This window comes from Cricetulus griseus, chromosome 6 (genome assembly GCF_003668045.3).
Source record: "Cricetulus griseus strain 17A/GY chromosome 6, alternate assembly CriGri-PICRH-1.0, whole genome shotgun sequence".
NCBI lineage: Eukaryota > Metazoa > Chordata > Mammalia > Rodentia > Cricetidae > Cricetulus > Cricetulus griseus.
The window spans coordinates 4,982,979-5,010,233 of NC_048599.1; the positions used below are offsets into that span (position 1 = coordinate 4,982,979).

The 27,255-nt window shown below is 47.3% G+C and overlaps 1 protein-coding gene across 8 annotated transcripts; it reads right to left on the minus strand.

The window, feature by feature from the left end:
* Window positions 1-235: 235 nt before the first annotated feature.
* Stx16 (syntaxin 16) lies at window positions 236-25,921 on the minus strand. Of its 8 annotated transcripts, none has more exons than XM_027419839.2 (9): window positions 25,551-25,921; window positions 17,491-17,502; window positions 11,063-11,170; window positions 10,111-10,251; window positions 9,169-9,334; window positions 6,486-6,577; window positions 5,839-5,982; window positions 4,856-4,936; window positions 236-3,015 (listed from the first exon to the last, which is right to left on the minus strand). In XM_027419839.2, exons 1-9 carry the CDS (start codon window positions 25,629-25,631, stop codon window positions 2,911-2,913), a joined length of 930 nt encoding a protein of 309 aa, XP_027275640.1. In that variant the 5' UTR covers window positions 25,632-25,921; the 3' UTR covers window positions 236-2,910. The 8 variants fall into 8 exon arrangements, with proteins under 8 accessions (XP_027275640.1, XP_027275645.1, XP_027275637.1 ...); XM_027419844.2 differs by having other exon boundaries at window positions 17,477-17,502; XM_027419836.2 differs by having other exon boundaries at window positions 25,500-25,921.
* Window positions 25,922-27,255: the final 1,334 nt, after the last annotated feature.

The following is a 27,255-nucleotide window of genomic DNA, read 5'->3' on the forward strand; positions in this document are numbered from 1 at the left end:
ATCAGCCTTTTATGTGGCTTCTCTTTTTGTATATTGGATAGCAAATTGATTGGTCCCTTTGTGGGCCTCCATTAGATAGACAAATTGACTTTTAGACACTGAGGCAGAGGCCTCAGGCACAAAATAAATAGCCATGGCCCCAAAGATCCCTGACGTGGCCAGACCCTCTGCTAACACAAACACATTTGAACAAAATATGACCCCCATCATTAAAATTAATACTAGGAATGCTGGATGCTTTTCAATCTGTGAGATTGCTTTATTGTACAAAAAGTTTCCAGTAACAGTAAATTAGTTAGGACAAAAAAAAAAAGTCATTTTGGATAGAAGCGCTTCACTAATTGCTTTATTTAAGCACACAAGGAAAAAGGTCTTATCTGGCCAATTAGGTTGGCGGGTTTTATTACCTTTAAGAAGCCATTAGCTGGGATGAAACACTGCAAGCACTTGTGTCAAAACAAATAAATAATGCTCTCTCAATTAGCAGAGAAAGCGGTACATCCGTTACATTAGACACACACTGCTTCACACAGTGGCCCAGCCAGCACCCAAATGCCCCTCCCCCCAACAGACAGACAGACAGACAGACAGACAGACAGACAGCAGTTCTCAGCTAGTCTTAGGCAAGATCAGGGGCCCCAAAGGACTGACACCTCTCTTTTTCCCCCACTCTACAGGGGTCCCCCAGGACAGTGGAAGGAGGAGGTGTGCAGGGGTTGGGCTTCTTCCGCAGGGCACTTCCTAGGCACAGGGAGACATTTGATTGTCACCTCGGGAGCCAGACTGAAGGGCAGGATGAACCCACAGACAGTGTTTGTCAGCAGACAGAAGAACCCTCTTCCAAAATCAATTACCCTGAGGTCCCTACCAGGACTCTGGTACTAACTTCTCTGGTACCCTCACAAGCTTCTGGTCTTTTCCCCAGGGCAGGCTCAATGGAAAAGAGCAGTGAGGCCTCCAAAGAGCTGGTGCACAAGGCTCTGGACCCAGCTGAGCCCGGGTCTGTCCATGCCCCCTCAGGGTGACCATCAGGGTGGCCGTCTTCAGACAGTAGGTGACAGTCCCTCTTCTCACAGGTCCTTGGGACAATTCCTAACCAGATCTGTTAGGCTACCCAGAGGGGATGGGGGAAACTAATCCCCACCACCCAAAAAAAACGCTATTCAGGGAAATAAATATAAATAAGTGGTGATCCTTTCTTAAAAGGCCACCTTTCTTTGAGGCTCTCACAATTATTAGGCATGGCCTTCACAGATTGCTTACAGCAGGTCCCCTAACTTAACAATCCACCCAGGAGCAGGTTGTCTAACCTCAGAAGTCAGGAGTGGAGGCCTGTGGGATCCCATTTCCCAATTCTGAAGCAATGGGGTGGGTGCTGACCCCCCTTCCCAACCGTCCCGACTAATGTCACCAAAAATGTCTGGTAAACCTTTGGATCCCAATATCCCACAGCCTGGGTAGGGAGGCTGAGCTCAGGGTAGATCTGCAGGAGTTGGAGTTTTGAGTCACTCCATCAGTGAAATCTATATATACATACATTTGCATATATACAAATGAAAATGGAACACACTTAACAGGGCCATACTCTTAAATAATTGAAGAGAAGCAGAGACAATTTTAAAAAGCCATCATAATCACACAAAGAACATTAAAGTTACAGCAGTGTCAATGAAGACAGGGCAAATGAGACACTAATGCCCTTGTCTTCAAAACCCCGTCGATGTCCACACCGTTCTAGTTCTGCAGAGTACCCCAGCACCATGGTTAGCAAGTAGGTAAACAGAGCCTTCCTTTGGCAATCTGATATGCATGCTCACACACAGAGCACGCATATCTACACACAGCACGCTCGAGTATACATACACACACACAGGGCTTCCCTAGTCGAGGTTCTCATTGTCCTCAGGAATATACCCGCTTTCTGGGCATTGCTAAGTGGCAATGGCAGAGTGGATAAATCAAATCATGGGTAGAATATTTTACTTTGAAATGGAGTGATGTTTGGTTAATAATTCGAGATCCACTAATCCTAAATGGGGTGACCCATTTAAAATGGCTTCTGTGTAAATTTACAGTTCATTAAATGAAGTCAGGTTTGGACAGGTCATTACGTAGCTAGAGTGTAAGCAATGGACTGAGCAAGGATGGCTGGGGACACACTGGCTCAGTCTAGTTTGTGACACTGTCAAGCTTTCATGAAATGAGGTTCAAATGACCAACTTTCTGATTCAGGAGGTTTTGCTTAGTAACCCCTCTTGGTTTACAGTAGAAAAGGCAGTGCAAAATTCTGAATGAGGGATATGCTACTTACAATTGATTTAAACGCATGAAGCTGGTTTAACTGGCCCGTCTAAATGTGTTAATTAACATCAATGATGGTTTCTTATTTTTCACACTTTGTTACTCTGATCGTTAACAGTGATGGAAAAGCTAAATTAAGTTAATGGGGAACGGATTATAAATTCTTGAAGGACTTCTTGGTTTGTTTTCAGCTGGGAAGATGAAGAGGCATTTTGCGCCTCTACTCATAAATTTTTGGTACCAAAGTTCTTAAAAACCAGATGATTGAAAACAATTTCCTACAAATTATTTAACATGCTGCTCAGGAGAACATGCACATGACACTGGTGCCTCAGCAATGCCTGTCACCCTCCACTCCTTCACTTCCTGGAAAGCATGTTTACATGACAGTCTATTCAGCAAGAGCTTCAAGTCCTTAAGCTCTGGACAGAGATGGAAACCCGTGGCCAAGCCTGCATCCCAGTCCACCAGACAGGCCGCTCACAGGAAGGTGCACTGCCCACTGTTGGGCCAGCTGGCTATGCTCTGTAGGCAGTACAGTGGTGTGGCGCCAGCCAAGCCCTCATACCCAGGAATCCATGCAGTAGCACTCTCCAGAATGTGGAGTCACTAGCGAGACTTCACACCGATGAGGACCACAGTGAGCACTACGATGATGACAACCAGTATTAAAATCACAAGCATCTTCCGGTTCTTCTTTTGGTACTGCTCTGCCTACAAAAGAGGAGGGAAGGTGTCATCTCCCCACAGCCCTCACACAAGCCCTCACCACAGCCCTCCCCACAGCCCTCACAACAAGCCCTCACCACAGCCCTCCCCACAGCCCTCACACAAGCCTTCGCTCTGCAGGATGGTCTTACATCTGCACTACAGGACAAGCCTCACGGTTAGACCCTCCCTTAGTGTGAACCACCAAGACCCTGATTCACATGTGGATCTACTGTGAGGACAGAGGCCAAGAAACACCAAGGTCACCTTGGCCTGCTACTTCCTACTCTGGCTTCTCAGGAAGGTCCTTGTGCCCAGGATGAATGTACATTGTCTTTCTTCCCTGTACAGAAAAGGGTGACCTGAAAGCATGGAACCACTGGCCCCAAGATGCCCTGTCTCTACTTCCGCTGAACCTGGAAACAGAACACCTCATTGTCTGAGGAAGAAATGGTCAATGTACTCATCTACGTTGACATAAGAGCCACCTGAGGAACTACCCCACCCTTACCCCAGGACTGACGGCACACAGAAGAGCTCCACCTCCCCCTACATGCAGCACCCAGAAGCACTGGGGAGCCCCCTCCCCAGTCAATGTGAGTGATACAGAACACTTAACATCCTTCAGATGGCTGGTGACTGACACAGACCCCAAAGAAGGAGCACATGGTCAGAGACTGCTGAGACTGGTGGCTTAGCATCCTTAGGGAACACACCAGGGAAGCCTCTCCTCACCTGGAAACAGGACAGGGGACCACCTGTTGGGAGAGCTGGCCAATGGGAGCAACTCCCAAGTCTCAGTGGCCTTTCCACAGTGTGGGCTGAGGACAGCGCCATTCCTCAGAGCAACCCAAGAACCAAGGAGCCAACACAGACCACATACTGGGAAGCCCCCAATAACTCCAGACCAAAAGGAAAGTCATAGCTTGTGTCAGACCCAGCCCCTCCCCCGGGTCTGCATCACAACACAAGCACATTTCCTAGTTGTGACCTAGGAAACTCCAGGGCTGGTGGGTGATTTACAGCACCTCAAACCCGTGACAGCTTTGGCTTGTGATACACCTGTTACTCCAAACACCTATTAAGCAAGACTTGTCCCTAGCCTGTGAGGTATGGGCACACAGATGGCCAAGGGCCTCCTTCCTGCTTTCAGAAGAAGAAGAGGACTTGAGAAAGCGCTCATCACGCGCCCAGAGGCACCAATGGGTATCTGTGACAAGGAAGCAGACAGTGTTGATTTTATCTGTCAAGTAGAGCTGGCTCCACTCCCTTCACAGGAGGCACGTCCCCAACTGCACACGTGACCTGGATGTTCATGAGCCCGTTTCTTACAACTGGTTGTAAGAGTTCTAAAATGATTTCCACCACCTTCTTAAAAAGAAATTTAATGAACATGCAAACCCCATGAAAGAGGCCTGTCACTATCAAGAGCACAACCCACTTCATTCCCACAAACTTCTCTAGAGGTGACACAGTAAGGAACATTTAGATTTTTATCCTTGTTGACTGCCCTCTGCCAGCAAGTTGTCAGAAGTGAACCCCAACACCCTAAGTTAGCAGCAACAAGAGATGGCCTCAAGCCCATACCAGGAAAGTGCAATCAACTGGCTTCTCTAACAAAACACAGAAAGATGAAAAGCAGGAAAGAAAACCCTGGGTCCCCAGGTGCACCCCAGCCTTGTCTGACCTCTTGGTGAGACCTGCATGACAGCCAGGCTACAGCATGACAGCAAGCCTCAAGCGGCTCCCACTTCTCCCCTGGTGTCTTGGGCTGAGGACATGTTACAGAAGAGAACCTCCTAGGAACTCCCAAGATTTGAAGACCCAGCACAGAGACCATTGGTACCTTGTGAAGCTGTTTCAAGCCATCTTCCGTCTTGACACAGGACTGTTCAACATTATAGTCAATTCTGTCAAGAACTGTACCCTGAGCAATAAGAGACAGTACAGACAGTCAACATTTACAGCCAGGGAGACTGAACTGCAAACCCTGACACCTAGAGACCCCTCCAGAGCAGTGTCAGACCCCCAAGCAGTGCCAGGGCACGCTGCATTGAGTGCTGGGTCAGCTGTAGCAAGAACCAAAACAGGTCTGTTTTTGATTTAGCTTCTACAGATACACCACCTTTCAGATGTACTAGGGCTTAGAAACGTGTTTCATAGAAATGGGCTCTGGGAAGCAAAGGGCCATGGCTTTCCACTTCTTGCAGCTTAAATACTGGCATCTGGTAAATGGAGACTGTCAGCTAAGTTCTACTACCTTGGCCAGGCTGCTCCAATCACTGTCTAAAATGCCAACTTGGGTCTCAAGGACAGGTTTATTAAACAGTCTCTTGGCTCATACAAGAAACAGGGAGAAAAGATGGCATTTCCCTGGGAAACACAGCAGTTAACCAACCAGCTCTGATGGTGCCTCAATGCTCAACTCTGCAGTTCGTTTCAGGGGACCAGGACCCAAACAAATCCCTGCTGGCAAGATAATAAAATGCCCTAATCAGATTGTAACAATGAACAACGATTTAATTCTACTTAAAAGCTGGTGGTTCCAACAGCCATTATATAACAATCTGCCACTGTCAGAAGGGAATCTTGTACAATGGCAGAATTGGGACAGGCTTGGTCAGACTCCACCAGGCCTCCAAAGAATACATGCACAAGAACATCTAGCGTTTTTATTCCTTCTTTCTTTCAGACTGAAAAAGCAATCAGTATTGTCACAAGGAATAACAACAGCCCTCAGTACCTGCAAACGCGTGCAGTGCAAGTAACGCATGTTTAAGTATTTTCCCAACTGAAGGTCAGGAGGAAAGACACCCACAGGACACACACCTGCTCCACAATCATGGCTCCCAGGTCCCTGAAGATTTCACTGAGGTCCGCAATGGACTGTACAATCTGACGGATCTCTCGTTCCCTCTCCTCCACCATCAGTGTGTTCTGCTCTACCAGTACCAGCTGGTCATCTGTGAAACCCTGTCCAAACAAGAGTCTCCTTGTTAGGAAAGCTGTGGCAGGCCATTTCAGACAACATTTAGGGAAAACAAATTCTGAAAGTTTTTTTTTTTTTTTTTTTTTTTTTTTTTTTTTTCCGAGACAGGGTTTCTCTGTGGCTTTGGAGCATATCCTGGCACTTGCTCTGGAGACCAGGCTGGCCTCGAACTCAGAGATCCGCCTGCCTCTGCCTCCCGAGTGCTGGGATTAAAGGCGTGCACCACCACCAACTGGCCTGAAAGTATTTTTATAAAGCATCACAGTGTGTAATACAGTAGTTGACAGGGCTATGTGGATGGCTTTGTGTATCTCAGGTTCTGGGAAACACACTGGAGGCCTCCCTGGGAGGGGGCACAGCATGGCCATTCTGCCTGTGGCAAGGACTACTCAATAGATACAAGACAACAGCCCCACCCCCCACCCCCAACTGCAGTGGAGCAAGGAAGTAAGGCAAAGCAGGGGTGGATGTGAGCCTCATCACATACCTGACCGTACAGAGCAGCAGCATCCCCATCATCCATTAGTGGCACTGCCGTGTCGAAGAAATGCTGAGACCTTTCCTCTCGGTTTTTCATGCCTACCAGACAGGAGCCCACTTTGAATGCGCGTGGCTACTGTTCCACCATGAAAAAAGGCAATCTAGAGTAAAACCTAACAGCAGGGGGAGGCCCCCTAGACAGGTCTGAAGAAGCCCACCTACAGAGGGGGGCAGGGGGGGTTGGTAATGCACTACAATCGCATGCAAATATCCAGGGTACTCAGGGCAGTCACTCGGTAAATGCCCAGTTCACTGGACATCAAGACAGACAGGACACGGCCACCTGAGACTCTCCAAGCCACACAAACAGTTATTCTAACTCCTCTGAAGACACATTAACACAGAACCAGTCTTCTCCTCTCCTGGGGCATTTCCTGTAAGCATTCTGGTCAGATTCTCAGGACATGAAATTATGACATGCAGCTGAAGGGGAGCAGGGTCTCAGGAGTAAGTGAGGTTTTATCCATTACAATGACAATACAGAAAAACCCAGTCACAGGGTGAGCTGATGCAAGAGTACTCTCACCCTACTTTCAAGCCCCAAGGACCATGCAGGCGTCACTGCGTGAGGGTGTGGCTCTGACATGCGTGTCGTCATCACTGCGTGGAGGGTGTGGCTCTGACATGCGTGTCGTCATCACTGCGTGGAGGGTGTGGCTCTGACATGCGTGTCGTCATCACTGCGTGAGGGTGTGGCTCTGACATGCGTGTCGTCATCACTGCGTGAGGGTGTGGCTCTGACATGCGTGTCGTCATCACTGCGTGGAGGGTGTGGCTCTGACATGCGTGTCGTCATCACTGCGTGAGGGTGTGGCTCTGACATGCGTGTCGTCATCACTGCGTGGAGGGTGTGGCTCTGACATGCGTGTCGTCATCACTGCGTGAGGGTGTGGCTCTGACATGCGTGTCGTCATCACTGCGTGAGGGTGTGGCTCTGACATGCGTGTCGTCATCACTGCGTGAGGGTGTGGCTCTGACATGCGTGTCGTCATCACTGCGTGAGGGTGTGGCTCTGACATGCGTGTCGTCATCACTGCGTGGAGGGTGTGGCTCTGACATGCGTGTCGTCATCACTGCGTGAGGGTGTGGCTCTGACATGCGTGTCGTCATCACTGCGTGAGGGTGTGGCTCTGACATGCGTGTCGTCATCACTGCGTGGAGGGTGTGGCTCTGACATGCGTGTCGTCATCACTGCGTGAGGGTGTGGCTCTGACATGCGTGTCGTCATCACTGCGTGAGGGTGTGGCTCTGACATGCGTGTCGTCATCACTGCGTGGAGGGTGTGGCTCTGACATGCGTGTCGTCATCACTGCGTGAGGGTGTGGCTCTGACATGCGTGTCGTCATCACTGCGTGGAGGGTGTGGCTCTGACATGCGTGTCGTCATCACTGCGTGGAGGGTGTGGCTCTGACATGCGTGTCGTCATCACTGCGTGAGGGTGTGGCTCTGACATGCGTGTCGTCATCACTGCGTGGAGGGTGTGGCTCTGACATGCGTGTCGTCATCACTGCGTGAGGGTGTGGCTCTGACATGCGTGTCGTCATCACTGCGTGAGGGTGTGGCTCTGACATGCGTGTCGTCATCACTGCGTGAGGGTGTGGCTCTGACATGCGTGTCGTCATCACTGCGTGAGGGTGTGGCTCTGACATGCGTGTCGTCATCACTGCGTGAGGGTGTGGCTCTGACATGCGTGTCGTCATCACTGCGTGGAGGGTGTGGCTCTGACATGCGTGTCGTCATCACTGCGTGAGGGTGTGGCTCTGACATGCGTGTCATCACTGCGTGAGGGTGTGGCTCTGACATGCGTGTCGTCATCACTGCGTGAGGGTGTGGCTCTGACATGCGTGTCGTCATCACTGCGTGAGGGTGTGGCTCTGACATGCGTGTCGTCATCACTGCGTGAGGGTGTGGCTCTGACATGCGTGTCGTCATCACTGCGTGAGGGTGTGGCTCTGACATGCGTGTCGTCATCACTGCGTGAGGGTGTGGCTCTGACATGCGTGTCGTCATCACTGCGTGAGGGTGTGGCTCTGACATGCGTGTCGTCATCACTGCGTGAGGGTGTGGCTCTGACATGCGTGTCGTCATCACTGCGTGGAGGGTGTGGCTCTGACATGCGTGTCGTCATCACTGCGTGGAGGGTGTGGCTCTGACATGCGTGTCGTCATCACTGCGTGGAGGGTGTGGCTCTGACATGCGTGTCGTCATCACTGCGTGAGGGTGTGGCTCTGACATGCGTGTCGTCATCACTGCGTGAGGGTGTGGCTCTGACATGCGTGTCGTCATCACTGCGTGAGGGTGTGGCTCTGACATGCGTGTCGTCATCACTGCGTGAGGGTGTGGCTCTGACATGCGTGTCACCAGAGTTCCAAAGCCCAACACCACAACAAGCCTTCTTTTCTAAATATGCCGTGACTGTCAAAGTCTGTCCACAGCCGGGGCTGGGTGCTATTGCCTTGGACAAGAACTGTCTTTACTGCTGCACCAGGAGCCAGACCTTCCGGCCTTGGTGAGGTCTCCCCGGTGTGAGTGAATGTGCTAACCAGCTGCTAACAGTGAAAGGCCCCCAAAGGATGGCAGAAAACAGTTTCTTACACGAGAGTCCCTCAGCCAGGGTTGGCAGCACTCACGTTTCAAGTAGCCGGACTGTGCATGCCGGAAGCTGGTAGACAGCTCCTGCAGGGCCTGTGCCAGGGACGCCACCACGTTCCGCAGTAGCCGCTCTTCCTGCTCAGAGCAGGCCCTTCGTGCCTGGCTGGGCAGGGCCTGCACGGCTCGCTGGCACCTATGGAAGAGCTGAGAGGATAGCTCTGGCTTACATCAAGAAGCCTCTCCTAGCCAAGGCCTCTGCCAGGAGGCGCCTGCTCTGCAGGCTGGTATGAAAGAGTTGGGCGGGGCAGGTGTAAGTGTGTGTGTGTGTGTGTGTGTGTACACGCCCGCGCGCGCGCACATGCGTGTACTGGGGGGTGGCTAGAGGTTTTGTGTTCACACACGCAGACCTAACTAGACTACGCCTTCTGTTTGTACAACGTCGATGGTGTGCCTTCATCTGCTCACTCCACATCCTGTTATGCGCGGTATGTGCCCACTTCACAGATGGGAGGGTTGAGTCAGAGACTGAGGAAAAACATTTCACAGTGACTCTGCCACAGAGCAGGCTTCAGACATTTGGATGACTACTCTCAAAGTAACAAGGAGACTTGAACACACAGTCACATCACCTAAAGGTTAAATAGTGTTTCCAATAAAATCCCTGAGATGTCTTCTTACAGCACTGTGTTTTGCATAAAACTGCAAGTCCTGGTGTGTGACAGCAACCACACATTTTAACATCAAATGACCAAATGCATTACTAAGCTGACTCTACTATCTACCAACAACTGAAGAACTGTGCCCATACCTCCAAGGAAACCACACACACATGCTGGCAACTCATAGACCTTGGACTTTTCCAAGTCCCCATGAGGTCTTCAGTCTGGAATATGAAACTCCAGGACCTCAACTGCTCGGGTTAGAATAGGGGTTCTGTGGCACTGGAGGTGGCCGTTCCAAGGCCAGTCTTGTGTCCTCACCTGTGTGATCTCTTGGGTGGTTATCTCGATGGCATGCTCTTCCTCGCTGCTGTCATCCAAGGTAGGTCTGTTCAAATGCTTGTCATGAAGGCTGGCTAACTCCTTCATCTTCTGTTTAATGCGGCCAACATCGTACTGTACCTAAACACACAACATTCCCACTCATGCCTGGCAGGTAACCTTATGCATTCATGATGACTAGCTACACCAGGCTCTGCCTTTAGTTGAATCTGGCGACTTACTGGCACACAAGTAATTTTTAAAATTCAAGTTACCAAAAAAAAAAAAAAAAAAAAAAAAAAAAGCTGGCAAGGCAAGATGCTTGGTGGCTAGGTGGCTAGAGCACTTGTTGCCGTGGGGGAAGACTGGGTTCAGTTCCCAGCACCCACATAGTGGCTCATAATTATCTGTTTCATTCCAGTTCCAGGGGATCCAATGGTCTTTTATAATCTGCACAGGCACATACCCTGGTACACTGGTATGCCAGGCGGTGGTGTCACATGACTTTAATCCCAGCACTTGGGAGGCAGAAGTGAGTACATCTCTGAGTTCAAGGCCAACATGGTCTACAGAGTGAGTTCTAGGACACTCAGGGCTACACAGAGAAGCCCTGCCCCTCAAAACCAAAGCCAATAAATAAATAAATAAATAAATAAATAAATAAATAACCTAAAACAAACAAGCACACACTCTTCCTTATTCCATAGTTTTTCATTTCTTTTTTTAATTCAAGAAGTTACTGCTAAGTGAGGTCCAAATTATCTAGACAGACAGACACACTCTTACTTGATTATGCAGTATATAAATGAATAAATTCAAAGTGTGAGTGTGTCTGAGGATAAACTTTAACTGGAACCAAATTGACTCATATGGCAGATATTTTAAGCTATGCTGTCATACAAACTTAAAAAACAAACAAAACAAAACACTTAGAAACTATGGTTTAACTTACTTCATCTACTCCATCCACCCATTTTGGAGGTGACCGCTTTGTCACACCAATTGCTGCCTCTGGATCTAAGCTGATGCCTGACACCAGTGCCATGCGGTCATCAGCAAGCTACAGGGAATAATGGACATTGAGAGATGATGAGAGGTCACTTTGGATGGACATGGACCCCCTACTGTCCCTGAGCAGACTTGCAGAGGCAGGGGCGATGGCGTGCCTGTGTGACAAGTTGCCTGACACACTGGGGTCTGAACCCCACTCCTATCTTTTCTCGCACCAGGTCTTAACTTCCCTGGACACTCTTGTGGACAAGCCTTTGACTTATCTGGCTACAGAGATGCAATGAAAATGTCAGAAACCCAGATCCTTAAGGAAAGACCTCTTAGCAACAGCACTGGGCCAGGGCAGGATGTGTGGCTGCGAACTGGGCAGGGGTGACGGCAGCGGGCCTGCTGCTGAGCTCATGTCACAAGACCATGAACTGCATGTAACATGTGTCTAAGAACTGCTCAGAAGGGGTAACTAGACTGCTGGAGGGCCACAGCCATCCTCCAGTCTCGGCACTCTCGGCACTCCAGACACTCCCGTGCCTCAGCTGCATGGCCACTGGCAGCTCTTCCCTTACTTTGAAATGACAGATACTTTTTGTTTTTTAAATTTGAAATTCCAGCGAGTGGGAGGGAAATCACAGACTGCCTGGTTACTTATTTATTTTGCCTGGAGGCAATGGATGGATTTGAAAGGATTGAGGGGTCCTCCAAAGCACAGAATTTTAAATGCTGACTCAAAGACCCAGATGATAACCAAGACAGTGAGTGGCCAATAGATGCCTTACAGACAGCACTCCGTGAGCTTTCTGAGTTTACTGCAGCACTGGGCAAGCAACGCCTGCCCCTTCCTTCCCTGCAAACCTCTGCATTTATCTATCTTTCATGCATCTAACAAATTCCTATTTGCTTACCTAACAACAAAGGAGCAAATCTAAAATTCTCACAAATGAAGGAAAAACTCTCTCTCTCTCTCTCTCTCTCTCTCTCTCTCTCTCTCTCTCTCTCTCACACACACACACACACACACACACACACACACACACACACACACACACACGGAAAAGGCCTATGATCCCCAAGAATGAGCTCACACTCAAGACTCCAACTGTGGCCTTCAGCACCCACATACTTCTGGTAGCCTGGGCTCCACCTGCCCCAGCATCCAGCAAGGGCCATGATGATGGAAATGAACCCAAGGCTGGGGGCTGTGACCACATCCATCATTGTTCAGGTCAACACTGTGGGCCCAAGTAACATCTATGCCTGAGCTAATGGTATGTCCTTCACGTACACACACTGCTGACTGCAGGCCCTGGTGGTTCTCAGCCACATTAAACCTTCGTTAATGTAAGTCTTTGTATTTATTATTTTAATCCTCACAAAAACTAGGTGAGCTGAGAAACATTATTTCAATCATAAATACAGAACCCAAACTCAGAAAAGTTAAAAAGCCTGCCTTAAGGCTCCATGCTACTGGTAATATGACAGATTAAAACCTGGGCCAGCTGATTCCAGAATTGCCACCCACCCTATGAGCTTACTCTCAGCAATCCATGCATTATAACTGCAGCTCACTGAGAAATCAACCAGGGCAACGGGCTGCTAAACTGAGACAGCAAAGGAGATCTGGGGCTTCAACTCTCCCTGCAGCATCTACGTAGGGGCCGGAGAAGGTCCCAGCACTCAAGTGCCAGTCTGACCAGACTTGTCTTGCTGACCACTGTGCAAACAGTCCCACTCCACAGTCACCAAGCCTCTTGCTTACCCATCCGCTCTGGCCTTTTATGTTTCAGCAGATCCCAGCAAAGTCACTGCTATGAGGGGGCTGAACCTGAACTCAACTCCAGGGTACCACACAAAGCACAACTTTAAATCGTCACAGTACCTAACTAATGAGTTAGCCTGCTTACTCTCCAATCTGCATTATTCCCACACGTTTCAACAGAGAAAGTACTGACTTGTGAACAAAATAGGCAGTGCTGTCTTCACTGTTTACAATGCGTGTTAAACTGGAAGATGCAGAGAGATGTTACCTTTAAATTCACCTGGACTCTCACTAGCATCATTTTATATAAGGTCACAAACCACATATGAACACCCAGCTGAAGCTGGCTGCACTGTTTTAAGCAGCTCTTTCTTTTGTAAGAGAGGTGTCCCCAACCCATGCATATCAAGACTAAAGTCAGAACACTCTCTCACGGAAGCCAACAAACTAGGAGACCTCAGGAGGGATGGGCACCAGCCTGCACAGCCACTGCAGTTTTTCTGCGCTGCACCAGGACTGCGGGCTTGCATGTGGCCAATTATTTGTCCCCGATAGAGTCTATGGCCATAGCTCATGGTGACAGAAGCCCTGTCCTACTGAGAAGACACATTCCACATCTCTTATCAGTACAGGTTTGTAATGTGTATCACAGTGTGTACTATTGAAAAGGAACATGTGTTTTGAGAAAGGAAAACAATTGAAGATAACGTCAACTACTTGAAATGGGAACAAACAGGAACATGAAAATGTATCTTACGGGCAAAATAAATAATCACCCTTTCAATTTCCTGAACCTCCCTCCCCTTAGCAACATGCCGGTGTGCTGAGCTGAGCTGAGCTGAGCTGAGCTGAGTTGAGCACTCGTTGGTCTCCAGGCTACTGTCCTCCCCACAGACCTCACTAGCCAGGCTTCTCTCCATCTATCCTTGCCTAATTTCAACTCTCTCTACTCCCACAACCTGACATGAGTTAAGGCTTTTCTTAAACAAATTTGTATTTCTGAAGTTAAAAAAATAAAATAAAATCTTTCTATGTATCTTTAAGTAAGAAACAATGTTATATAAGCTGCCCAGTCAAGAATTAATTTAAAAATGAACTCTTTCATCTTTGTCCTCCAAGAGCCACAAAGGACATGGTCCTACCTCAGAGCCCTGTTCTTGTGCCTTAGCAGTGCTCACAGCAGTGCCCAAGTTCCCTGCAGGTGTCTATCACCCTGCCTCCACCTTCACACATGGACACCTGTCTGAAGACAAATTCCTGACCTGTGGAAGAAACACACATGCACCCTGTCTTACAAATCCAGCTGCTCCAAATCACAGCCTTCCATGCTCACAACACCCCATTCCATGTGTAAACCAACACAGTGAGATCAAGGAACAGCACAGAGATCTGTGCCAAGTTCAGCAGTACAGCAAGAGCAGCTCTCACTAGAGGCCCACTGCATGAGCACTCAACATTCAAGAGTCCAGGAGGGAACTACAAGCCACAGTCTGGCAACTCTTGCAATGGGACTCTGTATCTTGCAGTCAAAGCACAAGGACAGAAACCTCCAGGCTCAAGGGGGAGTGAACAAGCAAGTGGATATAGAATTTAGAAGTCACAACCAAATTATCTTTTTTTTTTAAATTTTTTAGAATTGTTTTTTGTTTTTGTTTTTTCCAGACAGAGTTTCTCTGTGTAACAGCTCTGGCTGTTCTGGAACTCAGTTTGTAGACCAAGCTGGCCTCAAACTCACAAGAGATCTGCCTGCCTCTGCCTCCTGGGTGCTGGGATTAAAGCTGCGCGCCACCACCATCTGGCTCAATTGAATTATCTTAGCCTGAGATTAAAAATAATGCCCTCTTCTCATGAAATTACTGAAACACTTTCTGAACGGCACCACAACAGATCACATAGCCTTGGGAATCTTATGCACTGTCTTGATAATCTTGCTAATTCACTGACTCTCCTTCCTCGATATACACAAGCTAAAAAACAAAGACAACCAGCAACTCCTGCCCATCATCAGGGCACCAAGCATGCTTGTGGGCTTGGTTTCTTGTGACTGACAAAGGCGATCCAACCCCAGGGCAGCTGCTACCTCCAGTCTCGATACCTGCTCAAGGCTGCAAGGGCCAGCTCGTAGGCCTAGGCAGCTTGGGATCCTGACTTATACCTTATCCTTTTGAATAGCTCCTGTCTTCTGGAAGATTATCTATCCATGGCAGAAAATGCAAAACCCGGGCACACAAGACAAAGGAGAGAACAGATACTGTCCTGGCCAACACTGTAGATGGAACATGGCCCCTCCTTGGCCAAAACTCTAGTGAATATTTCCTAAGCAGAGTGAAGAGGAGGAGAGTGGCTAACACGGATGCCTGCAGTGCTGGTTGCCTGGAGGGAGTAGGGGCTCTCAGACCCCTGGCTTCATGCCAGGTACTCCCCAGGAACACTACCTTGAAGCCCAACCTCCCTCAGCAAAGCGAGCCTCTGGACACCTTTCCCAACGACATCCTGGGTTCCTCGTTCAGCACCTGGCACTTCACAGTAATGAACACACAATTATAATTAGCTGAATGAGTCAGCAGCAAATGGGTGGAATGAACGGATGAGGTAAATAAAGTATGTCTCACACAATTCTGGAAGCTACACTTCATGAAAAACATAATGTTGCTGGAGAAGGGAGTAAGTGAAGCGTGCAGAGCCAAGAACACAAATGCAGACTGCTCAGCACACCGCACTTCCTCCAGGGTCCTGCTCACAGGTGCCAAGCACGAGAGATGCAAACAGGGACCAAATGTGGCGGTCCACTTCTGTGACCTCAGTACCTGGACCACCGAGGAAGCAGGAGTGCCAAGAGCCGGAGACCAGCTTAGGCTATGTGATGGTCAAATCCCCCAAAGAAACACCAAGTGTCTGCAAGTTCCTCTCACACATGGCTAGTGTCTAGAAGCTGCCCTGACAGGAGGCACTAGAGGCCTGAGGTATTACAGCCACTCAGCTGCCCTCCTACAGCCACACCCCTTTCCTCAGCTGAAACCTGCTCAGTGAGAGAGCATGTCCTTATGTCCCACGTGCGTCCACCAAGGTCCCTGTGTCAGGGCTTAACCTAGCAGGAGCTTCCTCAACAAAGCCATCTCCATCTGCTACTCCCCATGAGACCCACCCGCTAGCTTCACTGTATAGCAGCAGAACCCTTACATCTTCCTCGGCCCAGGCTGGGTGCTGGCAGTGAGGACCGGGATGGGATGGGATGGGATGGGATGGGATGGGATGGGATGGGAAGGCCTAACCTCGGCTACCTAGTTACTGGCCTTCAGGCTGGGAGCGTGGCTTACTAATGTTTCTTGTGACAGAAGTTACACATGCCAGTGGTTGAATGCACATGTACCGTAAGGGTGGGGTCAAAACCAAAGCTTTCCTTCCGCCTACTCTTCCTCCCAATCTCTACTGTTATAAAGAGTCCCATGTGTCTTTTCATAACACACCAATGTGGGTCTTCTCCTTAAGGGGAAAAAATAAAAATTTAAAACATACACACACACACACACACACACACACACACACACACACACACACCAGAAGTCTATCACCATTTGTATCCTGTATCCTTCCCAGTTGACCACAGGACAGGAAGCTCATTCCCTCTAGTCTTCAGGAGTGGGATTCTAATGAAGTCAAATACTAAAGAGTTCTGCCTTTTGCTTAATCGGCTCCCAAAGAAGGAAGCTTGGGTGGTGAAGTATGTTGGCACCACCAGCTATGAGTTTAGGCTCTTCCAATACATAGCTAGAGTATAACCCAGGAGCTAGCACCTGCAGGTTTACAAAAGAAGTGATCCTGACCCCTGACCTGCCTTTCTGTATCAACTTACATATTACAACAAACCAGCCTGCCCTCAGAAAAGCTCTCACTGCCCCTTCATCACTGAGACAGAAAGCCACGAATGCAGTCAGCAGCAATGTCCCTGCCCTGTCTTCGGGCCCTGTTAGCACGGCTACTGGAATCAAGTGTTGTGGATGCATAGTCTCCTCACCTTCCTGGTGAGATGCTAACAACAAACAAAAAGGCCAAGTAAATGCTGTGCGGAAGGGCAGACGTGGTCCCTGCAGCAGCAGCTCTCTCTCTCTCTCTCTCTCTCTAACACACACACACACACACACACACACACACACACACACACACACACACACACACACAGCGCACCCTCACTTCATCACAAGCGACTGGACAAAAAGCAGCAGCACTCATGGCTCCATCTCTATCTGCTTGAGGCTTCCTTCCTTCAGATGGCCTGTCCCCTCTGCTCCACCTCAACCACTATGTCACCTTTTCTCAGAAATCAGGAGAGCAGGTGTCATCATCCTGCATGTGGTCAAGGAACTCTCTCTCCTCTGTGGCTGTTCCCAAACTGTGAATGTTCCCAAACAGTAGCCATGGCTCCTCATTATCCTTCTAAGTCACCATCCATCTCACATGGTGTGAACACAGGCACAGTGTACACGCCACACAGTAATTCAAATCAACTCTACATGTATGCCAGGACTAGTGTTGTCTGTATATGAACAATGACTTCAGGAAAACAGTATTTTATACACTAAAATCACCCAAGACAAAACATACCCAAAGCACAGTACCTCGTCCAGCTCCTGTGGTTGTGGTGTTGCCGTCGGGCCGTCCAGGCAGGAAAAGCAGAGAGGCATGGGCAGACAGACACACAAGACCATCAGGTGAGGGGACAGTATCAACCTACTCAAGTGACTACAAAACCCAACACTTCAAAGTTGCCCTGGAATCTATCTTCTTAGAAAAAAGTATACCAACTTGTGTTTTTATTTACTGTAGTTCTTTTGGTAAAGACAGTAGGAATCTATAAATACTTGTAAAAATTAAAACAAATTGCAAACAAGCAAAACATACTTGCTTTGTTTCACTAAAGTATAGTGGTAATCTTTTTCATAAAGATCAATTATTACTTGCAACATCATTTCTAAATTTCCTTAGGAAGATAAAAATAAATGCTAAAATATAATGTTACTGTGTCATATAATTGCATATTTTAACATGGCAATCAGCTCAGCAAATGCAACTAAATTAAAATATAAACAACCCACAAAACTGTCTACTAATGGTTGCATTCAAATAATATTGCAGCCACTCTACCTAAGGACTGTGCAAATCAAGCCCATAGTCAAGGATTTATCCCCCAGTGATAGAGACACAAATGGGAAGAGAGAGAACCACTCCTGCATGTGTCAGGCATATGCTGTGGTTAGGCACAGCTATGTAGAGGGCTATGCCGTACTGCAAACTAAGGAGACAAAGCAGAAAGTAAAAGGGCTTAATCAGTGTTGGGAAGGGGCAATGGGAACTCAAGGGTTAAATTTCAGTTGAAAACTAAAGCTTCTTTTTAAAATCAACGTGAAACTCTATCTTCTGAAGAGACAGTTACTAATGACAGATAATCTAAACAACAAGGTCCTTTTTTTCCTATGGTATTGATCATGAAAATAATTAGTGGTGAATTTCAATAATCAACAGATATTGCTGTGTTGATTTTTTTTGTTTAGCAGTAAATTTAAAAAAACATAATTTTCTTATTTAAAGATTAGTAGTGTAAATGAAACTTGATTATTGATATCAAAATATTATTATACAATGCTAGCAACAAAAAACAAAAACAAAAAAACCCCATCAAAACAGTAACAAAATCTACAAAGTAATCAGAGATTTCCTCTACGTAGAAATCTCAGAAGGAGCATCTCAGAGCCGAGAGCCTCTGCTCTCCTGCCCTTCGCCAGTGAGACCCTGCTGCAGTGGAGGCTCGAGGGGACCGTGTCAGGGAAATAGCTCATCTCGTCTCATTTTGCTTTAAAAAGAAAACAAAATGTTTTTAAAAAGCATTGCAGATCCAGAAAGAGAGCACGGACATATTTCATCGACATCCCAGAGAAAAGACGAAGCCCGCAGAGGAGCTGGTGCCTAGACCCTTTGAGGGTCCTCCTAGGGCTTCATCTAGGGACGAGGCACTGCGAGCCATCACCCAAGTCGCCTTCCACCTGAGCCCCTGCCGCTGAGTTATTAGCTGGCCGCACACATCCTCTTCTTTTCATTCCTACAATTACGAGGCGCTAAGAGGTGAAATTACAATCGTGAGAGTCTAGGATTAAAAGCAACACTTAGAAATACTCAAAACTACATTTCAAAATGTCACAGTCACAGTATCTGCTGACAACAAGAGTGGGGGCAGCTGAGGTACACCCAAGCCTTCCTTTCCCCATCCCACCCTCCAGCCTCTCTGTTGTTATTAATCATGCCTGGAATTATTTGCACATCAGGACTAAATTCAGAACACCACCTTTTCAAAGACCACCCTCATTCTACTTCTTAAAAAACAGAAGGTTTTCAAAACTCCTGCCATGAAATTACCAGGAAATTTAGTCATTTGGACCCGAGTGAAAAACTTAAGAATCACCATCAGGACAGACATAATACAGTCCAAAGAAAATATCTTTCTACCCATCACCACCTTCTAAAACCTTTATATCATCTAAACCAAGGCTTGTGACCTGCCCATGGCATGCAATCAAGCAAACAACGAAAAATTCCAAGTAGCATTTGGAATTTATAGTCTAAAGAACTTTCTATATAAAACTGAGAAGTGGAAACCCATGTGTGTTTGCTCAGGGGTCTGGAAGGGTTGAGCAAAGTGAGCTGGGAGCACAGGCCTGGGCTATACTGATGTTTACTTTATTCCTGTTGCTGCCAAAATAAAAGTCTGCTTCACTTTCATCCAATAAAGCACCCTCACTGGCCAGTCAGTCTCCTTGCTCAAATGGAACCTTTACATGCAGAAAAGCAAACACATCCAAAGAGAAACATACAATGATTTCATAGAGAAGCCTACAGACAGAGATATGACTTTCCAGCAGACGGAGGCCCTTCGATGAGCAAGAAAAAACTGACTGTGGATGGCTGTAAAAAAGAAATAAAAAACTAGCCTACTGCAAGAGAAAAAAAAAAAGTAATTAAACAAGCCACAGCCACTGGGAAGAAGCCAGGGCCACTATGGCCCAGGAGTTTGCCACAATCCCGTGCTGGTGAAGAGGGTGACAGGGTCAGTTCCTAACTCCTCTACCCATCTGAACCCTGAGCACCAACTACATCCAGGACGACACAAGGTCACACATGGAAAAGGCTCAGATTTGCCAGGCACACAGTAAGCACTCATAAATCTTCACTAATATTACAGTCAAGCCTGAGCAAGGACCACAGGTTCCTATAGGCAGTTCATCCTTTGGTTCTCTCCTCCCACAAAGCACACATTTTATTAAAAATAATGTGCTAGTTTCAAACTAATCTAGGAGCAATTAACTCTAGCTTCCATTTATAAATTGTGCATGCTTTTACAGCAGAGTATAGATCAGGCAGTCAACACTGACCAAGCACTCCCACCCTGGTTCAGATTCATCTCAAGAGCCAAGCAAACAGGAGCAACACGGCACCTTAACTAACTCAGGTCACCCTTTCAGTCACTCCAAGATTTTATTTTTTTAAATTGTTAAACTCTATAAATCCACCTATTATGTATTATGTTTTAAACTGTATTATGTTTACACGAGGCGCTGAGTTAAAACCTGTACTTAGCAGACAAGATGTCAAAAAAGTTACTTTTGCACAGTATTGAAGCTGCTCCTATGTATTTTTCCTCCGGAGCATTAAGCTGATAGCCACAAATGTTGTTGACTATGGATTCCTCCTTTTCAATTTAAAGGTAAGGTTGTGTGCTTTGTCAGGGGAAACGAGTATTAAAACAGAGCTGCAGAAACACACCAGAGATCACCTCACTCAAAATCCTCAATTTAGCAAAGAGACAAAAGATGTCCAAAAAGATTACATCCACAGCAGAGCAGGGCTTAGGCTAAATTCCCAGACTTCCATTCATCACTCTCCCTTTATCATTTGCTGCCGAGGGTAACCGTGATGGATGCCCCAAACCTAGGGCAGAACACAGCTCCTGAAAATTACCAACAAGTGCCTTTGGCTTGAACACAAAAATCAAACCCCAGTCTGTTTTTAACAATTAACTTTACTAATAGGAACACAAAAACACAAATGAGTAGAATTTTGTACGGTGGTTGTGCTGAACTTTAAAAAGAATACAGAAAAAATCAGCCCTCATACACAGGAAAGAAATTTAAACAATTCGTCTGACCCGGGACGGCTGAGCCTGGAAAAACCCTCCAGGGAATAAGGCAGCTGTGGGGTCCACATGCAGGAACAATCAGTATCCTGTGCAGCCAACACCGAGTGACAGACCCTTGAGTGGGAGACAAACTGCTAGCATTGATAAAGGAAAATACTTAAGATGAAAAAGACGACAGCTGCCAGAACGCTGTATCCATCACAGAGGAGTCCAGCAAGGAAACACTCGGTGCCACAAACAGGGACACTGGACCAAAGGTCTCAGGTCTCGTCTGGTCTTTGGGATTTCTTTGTTGGCTTGTTTTTCTGCCTGCAAGTCCTCCTTAAATCCTTCTTTAATAAGTGACACGTTTAGCCGGACCTGGCCGTTAAGTCTACTTGCATACACAGCCTCCTCCTGAAGCTGTCACCGGCAAACCTGTAGTTTCCTATTTAAACCATATTCTAAAAGCTTCCTGTTTTAAATTTAGTTAAGGCTTTCGGTTTATTTTGAATTGTATGAGATATGCACATCCACACTTTGTAATCCATTTCTGCAGTGCTATCCTCAAATAAAGGTGTGGAGACTCAGCATTAGATTTTTAAATAAAATCTATTTCTTTAGATATTTACTTTTAATTACACATCATACAATAAACACACTAAAATCAATGTCTACAGTTTCCCCTTCTAATTAGAAATTTAAAATTCCAGGTAATGATTTTTAAAAATTAAATTCTCAGGTTTGGCTACTTCCCTTCTAATTAAATGTTTAAATATGCATTTACAACTTGTCTCTTTTGTCTTATCTGACTAAGAAAAATATATACTTCTTAAGTTTTTATTTGTGATTTCTCCAGGCTGAAAAATGTACTGAGAAAATGCAAAGTGGTAACATGTCCCTGACATGCACGTGCAGCAGCAGACTTCACAATTAAAAACCTTCTGCTTTTCGACTTCCTCCACTTTTGAGGGCAGAACATATAAATAAAATAAGTGCCCTTTCAATATTAAACATGTCCACAGATATCTAATAAGATTAGCAAATTTAATTTTAATTATTTGGATAATCTAATATCATTTAATGTCTTGTCCACATTCAAAGCTGAACTGATAGTTTTGATTTACCACATGATTTTGAAACTTGCAAGTCAAAATGTGGATTTCAAATTTTTCTGAGCTGGAAGCACTGTATGAACGATGCTGTAGTTTTTAAAAATTTTGTCTTAAGCATATCTTTTTTTTCTAAATGTTTATAATGCTTTCTTGACTTCCAGAAGATATAAAAAATTGTAATTACTACTGTTAATATCTTGACATTCTTTATTATTTAAGTGCAGAAATAATTTGTGGAAAAAAACTTATAAACAAACTGAAAATATGTCTCTGTGTCCATTCTAAACACAGAGATTTACAGCATGCATTTTTTTTAAAGAACACAATTAAAATATAGAAATGTGGAAATGTATTTTTGCCTTTTAAATTCTAGCTTGGGCAAACTATTTTTGTTACACTGCAAAGATCTGTTTTGTAGTCGGAACTGACCACTCGGGCGTTTCCATGCCTTCACCCCTTTCCCTCATCTAGGAAAGATGCCGAAGCACAGGGTGATAAAAAAAAGCACTCAGTATTTTCAATAACATGACACATGAAAATATTTCTAATGTTCTTAACTTCAACATTAAATTTTTTTGCATTTATAAATCACTTTCAAGAAACTGCCTGAATTTGCTAAACAGATCTGTATATTTCTTGATATTATCTGCTTTTCCAAACCATAGAATATAGCTAAGCAATTTAATTACTTTATTACACACATATTTACATACACAAACAGATACATATTCAAATAGTCTAACTGAGAAAAACATTTAAAAAGCAGCTGGACTAGGCAACTGTTTTTGAAAAGCTGCCTGTCTGAGACATCGTGAATCAAACTCTCTGAATTAACTGCTGATTTTTTTCTCATGTTACCCAAAGGTTCAGAGTGCTTTGAACATACAGAATTAAATTTAAAAAAATCAAACAATATCTTCTATCACTTAAAATTGAGACCCTAGAAGCTTTAGCACGGGTTTAGTGCTAGGCTATTTTTCCCCCTCTCCATGAGGTTGCATAAAATTAAGACATAAAGAACAGGAGACTCTTATTAACATAACGGAAGACTCACCAGCTGTATTCATTCCGCTGCCACTCACTATGTCTCTGTTTATTTCTGGAGACCCTTTCTTTTCAAAAGCCATGTTAGAATGAACCCATCTCCATGCTGAGATTTTTTTTTTTTATTTCTATGTAATATTATGTCTTTCAGTTTACAAGTAAAAACCCTTCAATATAAATGTAAACAAAAGCCCCTGCCCCCTTGGGGGGCAATTTCCTATGCCTTGTGACCAAGTTCATACACCTAACCCCCCCAAAACGGCGCCCGCGGCGCACACGGCTTCAAATACCTTTTCTGTGAATAATATGGCCAAGCATAATTTCCACGGTGACTTAAAAATTTTTTCATGGTGACTTAAAAAGGGGACAATTGTCTTGGCAACACATTGACAATCACGACACAGAGCTTAATTTTTCATTATCACTTTGATAAACGATAAAAGAAAAAAATTAAAAGGCAATCCAGCATCTAAAAGGTGGGAAAGGCGCAGGGTTTCACACATTGCATTTCAAATACAACTTCCTAAGGGCTTGGGGTGACTGTGCATTCCCCTATGCTCCGACTCAAACCTCCCTTTTCAATTAAGGTTATTATAAATACTCATCTGACGCCCATTCACATCCAACCTCTATTTGACAGGGAGGTAGACTGAGGCTCAGGAAGTCAAAGCCTGCATCAAAAACAAACCAAATACAGCAATCTTTCTGGAACACTGCTTTGAAAAAGAACAACAACAACAAACCCCACTACTGCTGGAGCAAGTGAAGCTCCGGTCAATAAAATCAAAAGCTGGGTGCTATTTTGGGGGGTTAATTTTCACATCACATCATGTTTTTAAAAAAGTTCGAATGGAGGGGAAGCTTAATTTCCTGTGTGGGAAATGGAAGGGCCGAGCACCTTGCAGTCTCACCAGCACGAGCCCAGGAAAAACAGCAGCACAATTATTCCTGGGGGGGGCGTGGCTACACAGAGGACTGGGGCCATTTGAAGAAAAATTGTGAGAAGAGAAAATGAGTACACACCCCCTCCACAACACCCCCCCACAACACACACACACACACACAATACACAACCACACCCACACAACACACCCCCACAACACCCCATTCCCACAACACACACCCCCAACACACAAATCCCCATCCCCACACCCCCCAACACACACACACACCCCAACACACACATCCCCATCCCCAACACCCCCCCAACACACACCCCATCCCCAACACACCCCCCCAACACACACCCCCAACACACACATCCCCATCCCCAACACACCCCCCAACACACACATCCCCACACACACACACCCCCAACACACACATCCCCATCCCCAACACCCCCCAACACACACATCCCATCCCCAACACACCCCCCAACACACACATCCCCCAACACACACATCCCCATCCCCAACACACACCCCCAACACACACATCCCCCAACACACACCCCAACACACACACATCCCAACACACACATCCCCATCCCCAACACCCCCCCAACACACACATCCCCATCCCCAACACACCCCCCAACACACACACCCCATCCCCAACACCCCCCCAACACACACATCCCCATCCCCAAACACCCCCAACACCCACCCCCAACACCCCCCAACACCCACACCCCCAACACACACACCCAACACCCCCACCCCCACCCCCACAACACCCCCATTCCCACAACACACACACACACACACACACACACACACACACCACAACACACCCCCAATACACACACACACACACACACCACAACACACCCCTAATACACACACACACACACACAACACAACTCCCTCCTGGGTGGGGGTGGGGGGAGAGTTCCCTTTGCAAGGGTTTGAGTCAGCTAACCAACCACCTGACCCAAAGAACCAAAGTGAAGCCATTGCAGGAGGTGTGTGTAGGGGGGGAGAACTCCAAACAAAACAAAACAAAACAAAAAGAAGGTTGGAGAAAGGCCTAGATTCCAAGTCCTCGTGGTTAAAACACATGTAAACTGAAGCTGCCTGTCGTGCTGTGACACTGAGGACTGAGAGGCCATGGAGTGAGTGAGTAAGGCAGAGCAGGGCTTGATACTGTGGTCCCCTTTGGGGGTCGTAGGTGCCCCATGACCCCTGACCAGGGAGCCCTTCCACTTAAGTATCACTCCTAATCGTCGTCGTTTTGTTCTTTTTCTTCCTTTTTTTTTTTTTTCTCTCTCTCTTTTTAGACAGACAGACAGAGACAGACAGACAGGCAGAGCCGCAGTGCACACGGTGTGTGTGTCTGGAGAGGCCGCCGGGAGACTCACCGCAGCAATGCTACGTGAATGCAGAGGGCTGGAGGTGGTGTGACTACTCACTTGCTCGGCTAACAGCTGCCGGTTTTGGATGGAATTATTCCGCAACAACAAGAAAGCGTCGGTTAAACGCCTGGTGGCCATGTCTCACCTCTGTGACCCCCCCTCTCAGGGTCCCCCACCCCCTTATAGTCTTGATTTTTTTCTTTCTTTTTTTTTATTTTCTTTCTCTCACGCTAGCCTGGCTGGTCCACCCTTTCTTAGAAACCTCTCTTGACAAGGCCTCAGGCCACAAAAAAAAAAAAAAAAAAGGTGCAATTTTGCGCTCCGCCAAAGCGCAGAGACCCCTCCCCAAATAACCACCTAGGCTTTCCAATTGTCTGGCTCCCCCTACCCCAGCCCTGGCTCGGATCTCTAAGCACTAGAATCCCCCCAATCCTAGCATAGAAACCGAACGTCCTGGAGACCCCTCCCCAATCCAGCGGCGGATCTGCAAGCGTCTAACCCACCAATCAGGAGGGAGCGTGCACAAGACCCCTGCCCACTCGCTTCCTGAGACTGCCCCTGACGTCTGGGCCTCGAAACACACTCGCTTAGCGCCTGCGTGTCTGGCATGTGGCTCTAACTCCGAATTTTGGTCAACTCTCCTCACAAAAGGCCTGCTCCAGCCACGAGCAGGCCTGAGCCCAGGACTCCAAGCGAGCGTCTGCAGCTCCCTCCGAGTCCTCAGAGCCTCCCAGGGCTCAGGGCGACCCGACCCCTGCTTCCCCGGAGGCCCGCAGGCTGCAGGCCTCCCTCCACCAGGACCTCACGGCCTGCACCCCGGCCTCCTCACTCCTCCTGGCCGGCACCCTCCATCCCGGGATATGGCTGCAACCCTGCCCCAGGGCCGCTTCCGCGTGTGGTCCCGGGCTCAGCGTTCCCCAGCCCTCTTCCTGTCCGTTCCTCGCGGGTGCCCCCCTGCGATGTTCATGAGGATTGTTTGTAACGTTCCGGGAGAGGGATCTCCCTTGTTGCCCTGCCCCAGGGGTGGGAGCGCCCCGCCCTCTCTGGGGTATTTCCCGGGGTGCCCTGTTTCCCTCTTCCTAAGTGTGTGCAGACTCTGGGACAGGCATCCTGGCCCAAAGAAAACTTCAAAAACTTGGCCCTGGAGCCGAAAATCACTGCTGGGGTCCAGACAACTGTAAACTTCTAGTAGAACTGCCAAGCAAACAAGAGTGTGGCTCTAGCAGAGCCTAGTCCTGCGCGGGGGCGGAGGAAAAGGCAGGAGACAGTGCCTCTGCAGGCCGGGCACGCTCCACTGCAGGCTGCTGGCGCTGCTGAGATGGCTGTGCCTTTTTCTTTTCTTTTTTTTTTAAAGCTGAAAAAAAAAAAAAAAGAGAGAGAGAGAGAAAAGAAAAGTATCCAAAAAACAACCAGGCGAGAAAAAGGAACAGGGAGGAAAAAAAAAATCTTGAGTTCCACGCCTTGCTGAGGACAGTCAGGGGGACGTCGACCCCCACCCTTAGGTGCCACACTCCGTAGGGGACACTGCATCGTTGTGCTTGCCAGGGAGGTTTCTGCTAACTGGGAGACCCTCCCTCACTCTCACTCCCCCCAAAAGAGCTTTGTGTTGCTGCTATGCCTGCCTTGCATCGAGCTGGGCCTTCGGGTCGCCTGCCAGTCCGTGGAACCATGCATCTGGCTCACTGCTACTCTGTCTTGGCTTAGGGGGACTCGCCGAGGGGCCCCCTAGGGCTGCTCCAGCCGCATCCCTGGAGCAGAGCGA